The sequence below is a fragment of the Phocoena sinus genome, chromosome 7, assembly GCF_008692025.1.
Source record: "Phocoena sinus isolate mPhoSin1 chromosome 7, mPhoSin1.pri, whole genome shotgun sequence".
Lineage (NCBI taxonomy): Eukaryota > Metazoa > Chordata > Mammalia > Artiodactyla > Phocoenidae > Phocoena > Phocoena sinus.
The window spans coordinates 55576188-55589109 of NC_045769.1; the positions used below are offsets into that span (position 1 = coordinate 55576188).

Consider the following 12922-nt stretch of genomic DNA (forward strand, 5'->3'; position numbering starts at 1 on the left):
TATTCTAACCAGTATACTACACCTCAAGCAGTATCTGTAGAAACCACTAGAGATATGCTAAGAAAACAGTCTAGAAGACTAATTTTTGAGATGGAGTATATAAAAGTCATTTTCCAGTTTGATCATGAATTTTATCCAATGAAACATATGATTAGAGTATTGAACCTTATTTCAAGTTGTATTTTTATTCAGTAAGTAATAAATATTGTTTTCAAGGATACAATTTAAGTTTCAATCAGAAAAATATGTAAGAGAACTAAAATATATATATTCTAGTACACATTTCAAGTTGCAAAGAAGATTCAAACTGAGATTGTTGACTAATTTTTGAATGACAAAATTTTAGAAATACCTCTAGATTCTGGGCAGTTGAGTAGGCATAAGTGTCATCAGAGATCACAGGACCCATGGAGGTGGATGGACGCGGGGTGGGTAACTTACATCAAAGAGAAGCTGTCTGGGGATGGTATTTCCTAAGCAGTTAGATGGCAGAACACTTGCACCCACAGATTTCTAGAAAAATGTACATTTTTGGTGCAAATATGGCCTTAGTATTAGTTAAAACTCTCACCTTGTTACATGTATTACTGTTGAAAAGTATAAATTCTCATGGCTAAAAATAATAATTTTATAAAGGATTATAAACAGAATTATACACTCAAGTTTAGCCCAAATACTGAATGTTCTCCTATCCTCTAACCATTTCTTCAAAAATTCTTCTGAAAAATGGAGTAATAGCACCTACCTCAGCGAGTCGTTGGGGGTGTGAAATGAGATAACATGTATAAACTGGGTTAGCACAATGCCAAGCACACAGTAAGCATTCACTTGACACACGTTAACCATTAATTATTAGCATCATCATCAGTAGGACCTGTAGCAGCACTAATAGTAGCATCTTAGCAAGGTCAGGTGACTCCTCTTCTTAGATAGGACTTTTAAAACAAACCTTAAGCAAACTTTTATTTAGCACCTTCTCAGCTGAAAGAGTTTGTTTTCAACATTGCATGGGCCATTGATGATAAGAAATATTTCAAATGAAGAGTGAGAGAAAATTCACAAGCTGGAGTATATACAAACTAAATATTCAGTAGCATGAGATGAACACAGGAATAAATAAAAACAGACAACTGATCACCAATAATCAATGATGTCAAGCTCATGTACATCCTTCACTCCAAAGAACATATTTATGCTGGGAATCGTATCAGCAGTGAAAGAACTGTATAAAAATAAATAAAAATAGGCAGTAGATTTAGGTGCTATAAAATAAGTATTCTACATCTATTAAAAATGAGTCTTACCTCATCAGGGCTAGGAATAATATTTACACTGACAACCTGATCACAAATAACAGATTCTGAATGTATTCTGTTCAACCGACTCCTTAGTTCAGCATTCTGGTTGAGTGCCTTAAAATAACAAAAACCGCATATGTAATTTCAAGTTGTGAAGCAAGCATAAAGCAGATCAAGCACACAGGTACACTTTAGACAACAAAGTCTTATGATGTTCTTAGCTGAAACTTTTGGAGCCACCATAGGCCAGATCCCCCTGGTAAGAAGGAGATAAATGGCTCAGAATTAAGGCACTCATTTTTTTGCAATATAAGACTACTACTTAGTAGGTTAGTGGGTTGAAAGAGTTCATGGATTTCATAAGAATGATTCATGGAATTTTCTCTCCCTTACAGTCAGTTCCATTACACCCAAGCCCAGTCTACCACCACATATATATCACATTTTACACCCTAGGATAAAAATGATTGATTCTTTCCATTTTTTTTTTTTTTTGGTTTTAGTTTCTAAAATTTGGGAGTTGTTTCAAAACCAGATATCTTAAAAATTATTTGGAAATGTAGTGAACAATGAACTGGCTTTATTTTATATCTAGAGTTATATTTTAGAGCTATATTTTAGTCTAGTGAAAGAAAATAGTTGTCTTTCCACTTTCTAGGAGCACGTAATTAATACCTGTGACAGTACCGCAGAAATAACTCACACGTAGACCAAAGATGCCTTCCTTGAACAGTGTAAACATCGACAAGTATAATAAAGAACATATTACAAAAAGGAAACTAACTCCAAGCTACCTGCATCTCATGACTTTTAACACATCCTAAGTCAGCATCAGTAAAACACCATCTGCTACAACCCAGTTTAGAGGGTGGGGCAGGAAGAGAACAGCTTTACATAAGCATGGGCTCCCTAACAGGGGCCCTGTGGACAGAGGCACATGGAGCACATTAGTGCATGGGAACCTGTTCCATATACAGAAGACACATGTAGCTGACTGGATTACACCAAGTCTCAAGTAAAAGACCTTTGTGAGGACAAAGCCCAGTGAAAAGCTGGACAGCTCCTTTCCTTTCCATTAAAACCAGCAATTAGAAGATGGAAGTGAATGTTTCAGAGCAAAAGGTAAATGTCAGGACTTACTGAAGAGCACATCTGTCCCAGGGAGTGAGGATTCTGCTTTTCTTTGTAAAGAGTCGATGACTACGGTAAACCAATACATAGACAAATATAACAGCATAACTATAACTCTGTATCTATTAAATCACCCAGGATAAATTACACAGTGGCTCAACTTCACACTTGCATTGAGTGGTGCAGAATCCTTGGACATGGAGAACAGCCCCTCTCCCTTCATCCCAGCTTTTGCTTTTTAAGAAGAAAACTGTTCACTCACAGCTTTTGGCTTTTGTTTAAAGTCTTTAGAACCAGTTTGTAAAATATGTGTAAAATAGAACACACTTGGTCTTGTGGGCTGTCAAGTATTGATGGATTAAAGGTGGACACAGATCCTACAGTCATATTGCAGACAGGAGGAAATATGTGTCCAGTTCTCTGAGAAAACAGGGACGTGTTAGCGAGAAAAAAGGTGATTACTTTTTTAGTAAATAAACCATGTGCTTCCTATTATCTTTATATTCTGCAAAAGTGCTCAGGATCATTTTTCTTGGAGCAAAATCTCGAACACTTGAAATTTGAAAAAAAAATACTGTATCATTCATATTCTTTGTGACTACATATGCTTATTTGTTCTTTCATTATTTTTCTGTCCACAAGTGTACTGAAAGCTGTCTTAGTTATTGAAATAATTAGAACCATATATATTTTGTTGTCTTGGAAGTAGGAGGCCTTGTTGTAGGTTGTTTGACGGTTTTAATTGCAGAAGCACATTCACGGCTTCAGGGTTTCACACAAACCTCAACTAAGGGTTCCTCCAGAGCGACTGCAACTTCTGTTGCCCCTGGAACAGAGTTAACAAAACAAACCCCACAAAAACTCAAGGGCAAGGATAAATAATGTTTTTTTCAGAGGGTGGGAGTTTTACACACAAGTTTCCCATTTATAAGGAAACTTGGAGAATTGTTTGCTCTGGATGTTTAAGAAAGTTAAATTCCCATTTAAGCGGTCATCTCATCCAGTATTCATTAAATGTAATCTTGCCTACAGGTGTGTGTGAAGGCACACAAGGTGGCCTCTAGCTAATAATATCAATAGGAAATGAGCTGAAAATTAAAGGAATATTGTATTAATAATATATATGCAGTGGTAGAAAAACGTTGTTACGTGGCACAAAAAAGCGCGGAAATAAATACTATTGCAACTCTGGCAACCCCAAGGGCAGAGAGTGTAAGCAGACGCGGAGCATGCAACAGCCCATTTCTGTGTGTCTTGCCAGGACGGCTCCTCCTTTTGCCTCAATCACACAGACTATTTTGAAGTTGGCTACAACCAAGCGCCATGAGCGCTCTTAGGGAGTGCTCAGGACCACATTTGTTACTTCCCTCCCTGAAGCTCACCTATTTTCTCTACAACGATATTATGGAAGCATCCTTGGGAACATCGAGGTATACGGATATTTTCAGTGAAATGACACTATTGGTGATAATTAACATAGAAGAGCCCAGTTGATGGCAGAAACAATATACAGAATGCACCCGAGGAGTCTGTACAGTGGTGAAGCGAGGGAAAAGGAGGCACGTCGTCAGCCACTTGCACCAGCTCATGAGCAAGAAAAGCCATGGAAACTTGTGAGTAATAACATTGCTCCAGGAGTGGCAGACGGAGCCAAGGCCTAGCAGGCAGGAAGCAGCCTCAGGCTCAGGAACTGTGCCTAGATTCTTTAGGAAGTCTCACTACTTGCTTCCCTAAGTGAGTTCAGACCGAACTACAAACTCTCTGCAAAGTATACTCATTTCCCCACACCTCATGTCCCTCATACACACTCAAGCGTAATATATCCAAGAAACACATAATTCCTGACCCATCTATAAAAGAAGGCACCATCTTGAAGTTCTGAGCCAGAGTTAATTGCCCAAATCCTCACCTCCTTGGCTATTAACTACCATTCACCCTCCTAGGCAGACAATGGGTGAAAATTTACCCTAGACTGGGTGAGACTCTGGCATAGCACATGCATTTTACTGAATGGAACTGTGGGTTCTGGGAAGGACACATAGAAGCCTGAAGGCTGGAGAAGGATATGAAACATGGCAATATGGGATCACCAGAAGACTTAAACGCTTCAGATAAAAGCAAAACTGGTTGAAAAGGAGTGAGAATATGAGTATGGAAACTGTCAAAGCTAGAGCTATCAAGAACCTGGGTATCTCTTAAAAATCACCTTGTTTTTTATTAAAAAAATACGATTATAGTGTATTTGGAAAACACAAAAAAGTAGAAAAATATTTTTAAAAATTCATACCTTACTACCCAATCAACCAATTTCTGGTAGCTTGGTATATTTCTTTCTTTCTTTCTTTTTAAAAATTTATTTATTTAATTAATTTATTTTTGGCTGCATTGGGACTTCGTTGCTGCACGCGGGCTTTCTCTCTAGTTGCAGTGAGCGGGGGCTACTCTTTGTTGCAGTGCGTGCGCTTCTCATTGCGGTGGCTTCTCTTGTTGGGGAGCACGGACTCTAGGCGTGCGGACTTCAGTAGTTGTGGCATGCGGGCTCAGTAGTTGTGGATCATGGGCTCTAGAGCACAGGCTCAGTAGTTGTGGCACACGGGCTTAGTTGCTCCACGGCATGTGGGATCTTCCTGGACCAGGGCTTGAACCCGTGTCCCCTGCACTGGCAGGCGGATTCTTAACCACTGTGCCACCAGGGAAGCCTGGTAGCTTGGTATAGTTCTTTCTAGCATTTTTCTTATGCATTTTCCACATTATTTAATGGGAACATACTCTACATCCTGTGTCTGCCACTTATTCTTTGTACGCAGATATTTATTTTATGTTTCAAACTCTTCACAAATGTGATTTTAATAACTGCGGAACAAGTGATTATTTTCTACTCTTGGGCACTTACATTGTTACTGATTTTTATTAGGATAAATAATGCTGCCATGAACGTTTATGTGCATATAGGCTTTCTACATTCAGCATTAACCCCTTAGGTTATACATATCAGCCATGGACCAAAGGGTCAAAGGGTAAAATATTTTTAAGGCTTTTAATAAATATTGCCAAATTATGTCCAAAATGACATCAATTTAAAGTTACTGGATAGCTAAAAAAAAGATGTAAAGGATTCTATGAAGAATATCTTCATACACAACAAATTTGGCCAAGTCTCAGGGAACTCTGAAATTCAGGAACAAATACACTTAAAACATTTATCCCAACACAGAATACTTATTTTGGATGTATAAAATGTTGTAGACAGGAAGGATGGTAAACGCTATGACTGGGATCTTAATTATGCTGCTATGTGCCTTAAGCCAATGTTTTTGCTTACATTCCCAAACATACCACGTTTCACTGATTCTAATATGCACAATTCCTCAAACATTAACACCTCTGAAGCACTGGTCAGTTTAATTGACAGTTTTTTCCTTCTTAGTAATGCACAGAAGGATGGCACATCTAACGGTGGATGCCGTACTGATTTAATGAAATTCAGTAACTCTAGACTGAGTACTGGGTCATATTCTGCTGCTCACATCTGTATGGACCCAACACCCAATGCATTTAGCACAAGCTGTGTACAAACTCTGGGGCCAGAAATCAAACTGGTAATAGTGACGGAGTGTAATGTATTGAGAACAGACTCAAGGAAAGTTGAATCTTTCCTTATAGTAATCTAGGGTGCCGAGTTTACCATAGGCTTACTATATACTATTTGATTTTGGTGTTCAGTACATAAAATTATAGCTGCTGTGAAATAAGGTCATTTACAAAGGGCTACATGCCACACAAAATACCTTGTCCTACAGGTGTAAATCCAACATCTATGCTGCCTTTCAGGTGTAAAAGTTTACTTTTAAAGTTTCATGGGGTAAAATAACAGAATTATGTACATTTTTGTATACGTATAGATCAGGGATGAAATATTACTTTAGAAGAGAAATTCATTATACTGTTCAGCCTTGCAAATTATTACATGCCCAAGGCAGGTAAAAATTTATGCTGAGCATGTAGTGAAGAATGCTAATTTTACTTATTGTATTATGCTATGTACCTTCTAAAAGGATGATGGGATTTGCCAAGTTGATACACTTAGAAGCTTTATTGAAAAGCTGCATTTTAATCATCAGACATTTATCAAATCAGACTTATGTCAAATAAAAAATAAGCTTTAAAAACGTAAGACTAATCTAAGAAGTTATTTAAACAGTCTCTCTCTCTCCTTCCCTTTCTGGGGGGGAGACTTGAATTGGTAACTGTTCATTAAAAAAATATCTGGGTTTTAACTGATGATACCTGAATAAGGATCAAAGATGTCTTTAGGCTACCTAAAATCACACTATAATGTGAAGTTATATTAACATAGAAACATATGTAGAACAGCTGTTTCAATGTACTCAAGCTATTTCATATCTTGTTCAATCCTTAGTGCTATATTTAAAGAGGCACAATGAAAACAACAGAATTAGCCAATCAGGATGGCTACATCAGCTAACTGTTTCCCATCTTCAATGTCTCCTTATCTGCTAGTTCCTTTCCTTCATGACACAAACAAACTTAGATGACTGCCAAATTCAAGGTTGACTTTCAGTCCATATATCATTTGCTGCTAAGTCAGACCCTGTTAACCTTTCCGTTCTTGAAATTATCAAAACTGTTTACCCTTGATCTCAATGATCATAGCTATCTAAATTTGTCAGCTGTTTACCCTGGGTTTCCATCAAAGGATCTTGGTTTTTTTTTTTTTTCCAGCTTGTCCTTTAAATACTAATGTTCTCTATGGCAGCTCCATTGGCCTCTTTTATTCTGACTGAAAACACAATTTATCAACATCTATAAATTCACCGATATACGGGGGTATCCACATCTTTCTGCCAGGGCCTCTCTCCTGAGCCCTAGAGCTCAGGAGGAAACAACCCACCCAATGGGAAGGTATGTACAGACACAAGGATGTGAACACAGCCAAGATGCTGTGATAACACAGAACTGGAAGCACTGAATTCGCTAGTGGACAGGGTATAACTATCTTTATAGTCCCAAATTATTTTCACATTTTTTGAGTTCAAGAAAACGAAGTAAATATAACACGCCCCGCCCCTTGCAAATAATCCAACAAAAATCTATTGAGGCTCTAAGTCTAGATGCAAATACATGTTTAGACAAGAGAAGGAAACATTTAACCCAAAGCATGCAAGTTGATGTAATTTCACTTTTATCAGGTTGGTAACAGCTGCTGCTGTCTCCTGAGGTCCATCAAGGACCAATTCTTCCACGAACCTGATCTCTGGGTCTGCTCACAGCTCAGGCATCTCTCATTTCTCTGAACACGCAGAGCCCTAGAAATCTGCACCGCTCATGTGCCACTGGGAATGGACTACAGCATGGTCCATTTAATTGTTTCCTGAGTAAATACTGCTCATCTCAGTAGTCAGATCATGAACTTCCTGGGAACATGGCCAGGGCTACTTTTAACCTGGTGTCCTATACCTTGCACTGTACCTAAAGTACAGTAGTTGAATGAAACACAATGAATGAATGAACAAATGAATGACTGCTTTAAAATTTCTCTTCATCACCATTTCTAATCTCACCTGACCTCCCAAACTTAGATGTGTTTACTATTCTCTGTCTTACCAACAAGCAAATAAAAGCAAGCAGGTGGGAAACAAGCATATTTTCTTATTTTTCTTAGTACAAGCTTATCTCATACCACTAAGACTTCAATCCTTAGGGAGAAGAAAAACACTGCAACATGTAGGGGGACAACAGTGTATTTGACACATTTATAAGATGACATACAAGATGTTTACTAACCATTATTTTGATCTTTCTGATTCATGATCCTTTCAGGATCACGATTCAGAAGATCGATTAACATGGACTAGGTGTTCAACAGATACATGACATGAGATCAGTACAGGGCAACCGTTCAAGTGTGCATGTGAAGGAAGCCCTCTGAAGACTGGAACACAGTTGCCACTTTGAATGCTCAGGCTCTCGAGTTCCCTAGTTTTGCACTGGAAGCAGCATATGCACCTCAACTGACAGTATTTGATGGCAAACAGCAGAAAGTGTGGCCCAGAAAACAGCATTCAATAACGTGAAACTTAACGCTGAAAAGAAGCTGACAGGTCAGGTACATAAAACATGGTGAGACCAGTTTAGGTCTAATTTTCAGGAACTGAGGGAAACTCCTCAAGCAGGAGCTGATCCACATGGAAAACCACTTACCCAGGATTTGCTTGCTCCTTCGCTCTGATCCAAGGCACCAGGAAGTGAACAATATTTTATATAAACACTGAGTTCTCACACAAAATCAATAACAACATTGAAGTCTCAAAGGAAGTTTTAAAGGTTAATTTATAGACTAAATGAAAGTATTTCAGAGGAAGTGCTCAGTGTAAGAAAGCATAAGGGCAGTTTTAAAGGATTTTTAACAGAGATTTCAACCTTGAAATACACAGGGACTTGATTAGTATTAATAAGATCAATATAATATATATTGAGTAATATTTATTATAGTGTAAAATATATACTGAAATATATATAAGAGTCTAGCCTCAGGGAGCATAACCTAGGAAGAAAATCCTAAGAGTGTAAATCAGAATAGAAAAAATAGGTAATAGTTATCAGTAATTTTCAACAGATTAAAATGTAAGTGGGAAAAAATAGTAAGTGTGGAAGATCTGGTAGATTTTGTCTATTTGACATTGGATCAAACATATTCTGGAACATAACTGTTTAAATGTGTATGTAAATCATGTATAAATGCACGATTTTTTTTTTTTTTTAAACCAGGGACTGCCTTATAATGACTACAGAGAGGCATTAAAAGTATTCAATCAGACAAAATAGCAATTATGTTTGCAAGCAAGTTTGGTTGATTTTCACTCTTACCTTGATATTGTTTGGAAGAAAAGTAATAAAATGTAATATTGACACTGCAATGTCTTGGGAGAATTTCAGATGATGTGCCATCCCCATAATGGATTGCCTCCACCCCCATCTTTGGCTTATAGGGTTAGGAATGTATTATGAGAGTGAAAGAAACACTCTCATTTACCTGAGACAGTGACTGTCGGAGCCGTGCCATCTGTGTGCTGTGGCCTGTATTGTGATCCTGCTCAGAAACCATCTGCTTAAGCTTCTCCTTCTCTATAGCTATGCTATTAAACGCTGACTTCAAAAGAGAATGCACTGTGTGGGGAGAAAAGTAAGAAACAAAGATCAAATGGATCCAGAAAGAATATACAAAATTATAAACTTCTCAGTACTTTGACTCATGCACAGATATTTTCTGGAAAGTTTATGTTACAGTCTAATTGAAAGTCAGCCCTAAAATGGAATCTACCAGAATATCTATACACAAAACAAATACAGGAATGGTAATTAATCAGGATGAAAGTTTTAGCATTTCAAACCAGATAAGCCAACAAAGACCTGGAAGCAGTATATAAAATTATCAATTTTTAAATTTCAATATTTAGAAACTAAACTATAATTCCTAGAAGGGAAAGGGAACAAGTTTTACTCTGCTATATTTGAAGGCAATATTTGAGCAGTTCTGTGTACAATGAAGCCTCATGCAAATCATTTAGAACTATCAAAAATTATTTCCCCAAAGTGTGCACCCAAACAAGAGCATTTTATGAGTCCTGCCAATAAAATAAGACAGCTGTTTTAGAAGTTCTAACTAGTTCTCTTTGGGGTAGGAAATGATTTGGTCTTAAGAACAGCACTTGCATTACTTTCTCAGCCAAGAACATCATGATAACAGAAGTGTTTTTAAAGAGTACGAATTTCCAGTTATAAGATGAGTAAGTTCTCGGGATCTAATGTACAGTATAGTGTTATAGTTAATAGTACTGTATTATTTACATGACAGTTGCTAAGAGAGTAGATCTTAAATGTTCTCACCACAAAAAAGAAATGGTGGGACTTCCCTGGTGGCGCAGCGGTGAAGACTCCACACTCCCAATGCAGGGGGCCCGAGTTCAATCCCTAGTCAGGGAACTAGATCCCACATGCATGCCGCAACTTAGGAGCCCACCTGCCGCAATTAAGGAGCCAGCAAGCCGTAACTAAGGAGCCCACGTGCTGCAACTAAGCAGCCAGTGAGTCACAACTAAGGAGCCTGCGGGCTGCAACTAAGGAACCTGCCTGCTGCAACAAAGACCCAGCACAAATAAATAAATACACAACCAAATAAATATTAAAAATAAATACACAACCAAATAAATATTAAAAAAAAAAAGAAATGGTATGGTGTTAGCTATCACAATTATTTTCAGTATATAAGTGTATCAAATCAACACGTATACCTTGAACTTATACAATATTACATGTCAATTATATCTCAATAGAGCTGGCAATAAAATAAAACAAAATAAAAGCAACAATAAAAACAACCTCCACCACCATTTCTGCATACCTAACAACATACATTGGTAAAAATTCAAGGCAGTCTTTAATTCTGAAACACAAAAAGGTTGAATTTCCAACTCCTATCTTTACAATAACGGTTTCTATAAAATGCAAAGTCTTCTAAAATAGGGATTTCCTTATAAGAGAAAGGATTTTTTTAAAGAAGTGGAAAAATTTAGCATAAAACAGTGGCCTGAATTAAAGGGGAAAAATGGTGAGATCATAAGGGACTCACAATCTATTGATTTATGTGCTACATTCTAGTTATCAATTTTAAGGTAATAACTTGATAGCTGAAATATGTTAACCCAACTGGCAGCTCTAAAAGCGGACTCTCTTTCAAAATCCATAATTCTTCCTAAAGAGTTCATTCAATAGTCATAGAAAAGCCCCCGCTTTTTTTTCTAGCACAACTGAAAAGAAAACATGTTGTTTCAACAAAGGCTTTAAAATTCTGTTGAAACTTGGATTTCCTGAAAGCCTCCGGATTGCAACCAAATACACAAAGCTTTCCCAGGGCTACCTTCAAATTTACCCATCTTCCTTTAGAAGCTGTGCTATAGTTAATTCACACATTTGCTGTCTCATTTTACCTGCTGCTATAACCTCACATTAGAAGTAAAAGCTACTGGCTTTCCTGGCCATAAATCTATGCTGTCACATAAACAAAATAACATTGCTCTAGTCTAATGACATGATTAGCATCCAGCTAAGACATGCAATAAAAATGTGAAAGGAGTAAAACAGGAGGTGAAAGAGAGGTAGCCTTACAGAATCTCAACTGAAAAATCTATAGAGAAAAAAGGTGGGGGAGATGATATAGTTTAATTGCTTCAGGATAGTGGAATTAAAGAAATCTCTGCTAGCACATCTTTGCTGATTGGTTTAAGACTATAGGGCTTCCCTGGTGGCGCAGTGGTTGGGAGTCCGCCTGCCGATGCAGGGGACACGGGTCTAGGAAGATCCTGCATGCCACGGAGCGGCTGGGCCCGTGAGCCACAGCCGCTGAGCCTGCACGTCCAGAGCCTGTGCTCCGCAACGGGAGAGGCCACAACAGTGAGAGGCCCGCGTACCGCCAAAAAAAAAAAAAAAAAAGAAGACTATACATTTTTGCTGACTTCAGCATTCCCAGAGATGTCCTCAGTGTGTGCCCCTTCTTTCCTGAGTCACTAGGCTCTTGAGTATTATGGGGGTACTTGAGATGTTCCATTTAACACACATTTTCAAGAATATTTTATAACCTATTACCAGCAGGCCCAGAGGAAATAAATGTGATTGATTCATAATAAGATGTTAGTGACTGAAAACAACATAATGTGTATCTTTCTCCAAGAGACTGGGAAGGTACTATCATAAGGCACACACACACACAAAGTTTCAGTGGCTGAAATTTAAATACTACAGCAATAAGGGGAGGGAGTTAATTTGGGAGCTGAGGCTCTTCTTGGTAAACACAGACAAGACTGCCCAATCCACCTACACTCCACTCTCCTGCTTCTTATTTATTATACTCTTACTCTCTGTGCCTGATGACAGCAATTGAACTTCTGTAACATGCCTATTGAAAACTTAACATCAAAAAGGAGACTCCAAGGTGGGGTGGACTTCTGCTCCCCTCAAATCTGGACTGGCCTGTGAAGCTCTGACCACTGTAGAGTGCAGTGAAGGGACAGTGCTTCAGGTCCAGAGCTGGCTGCTTCCATTCCAATCCACCCCATTCTTTTGGAGCCCTGAGCTGCCATGGAGAGGGAGAAGGAGAGGGACAGAGTTGTGTGCAGCCTCCCAGCGGGACAACCAAAGTGCTAGTGAAGACACCTTGAGCAATTCAGCCCAGCTTCCAGCTGAATACTGTTGAGGGAGCCCAATCAATGCCACGTGGCACAAAAGAACTGCTTAGCTGAGCCTTCCTGAATTCCTTACCCACAAACTGTAAAGTAAAACTTATTATATCGTTTAATAAAAAAAGAGTTTCAAACAGAATCCGTTTCTTTTCTTTTTTTCCCTAGCTAAGGCTAACTCACAAGTATGTATTGAATGATGAAAAACAGATGTTGAGTAGTAGTGTCTGCTGACCTGCC

At 38.2% G+C, this 12922-nt stretch overlaps 1 protein-coding gene across 8 annotated transcripts in view; it reads right to left on the minus strand.

The window, feature by feature from the left end:
* OSBPL6 (oxysterol binding protein like 6) overlaps nt 1-12922 on the minus strand; it is a 213135-nt gene that overhangs the window by 23429 nt on the left and 176784 nt on the right. For 6 of the 8 annotated variants that reach the window (XM_032638030.1, XM_032638029.1, XM_032638028.1 and 3 more), the window contains 2 exons: nt 9484-9617; nt 1305-1412 (listed from right to left, as the gene is read on the minus strand). In XM_032638030.1, the coding sequence (XP_032493921.1) occupies nt 1305-1412; nt 9484-9617 (242 nt within the window). The remainder of the gene's footprint in view (nt 1-1304; nt 1413-9483; nt 9618-12922) is intronic. The other 2 variants (XM_032638034.1, XM_032638033.1) reach the window with 1 other exon arrangement.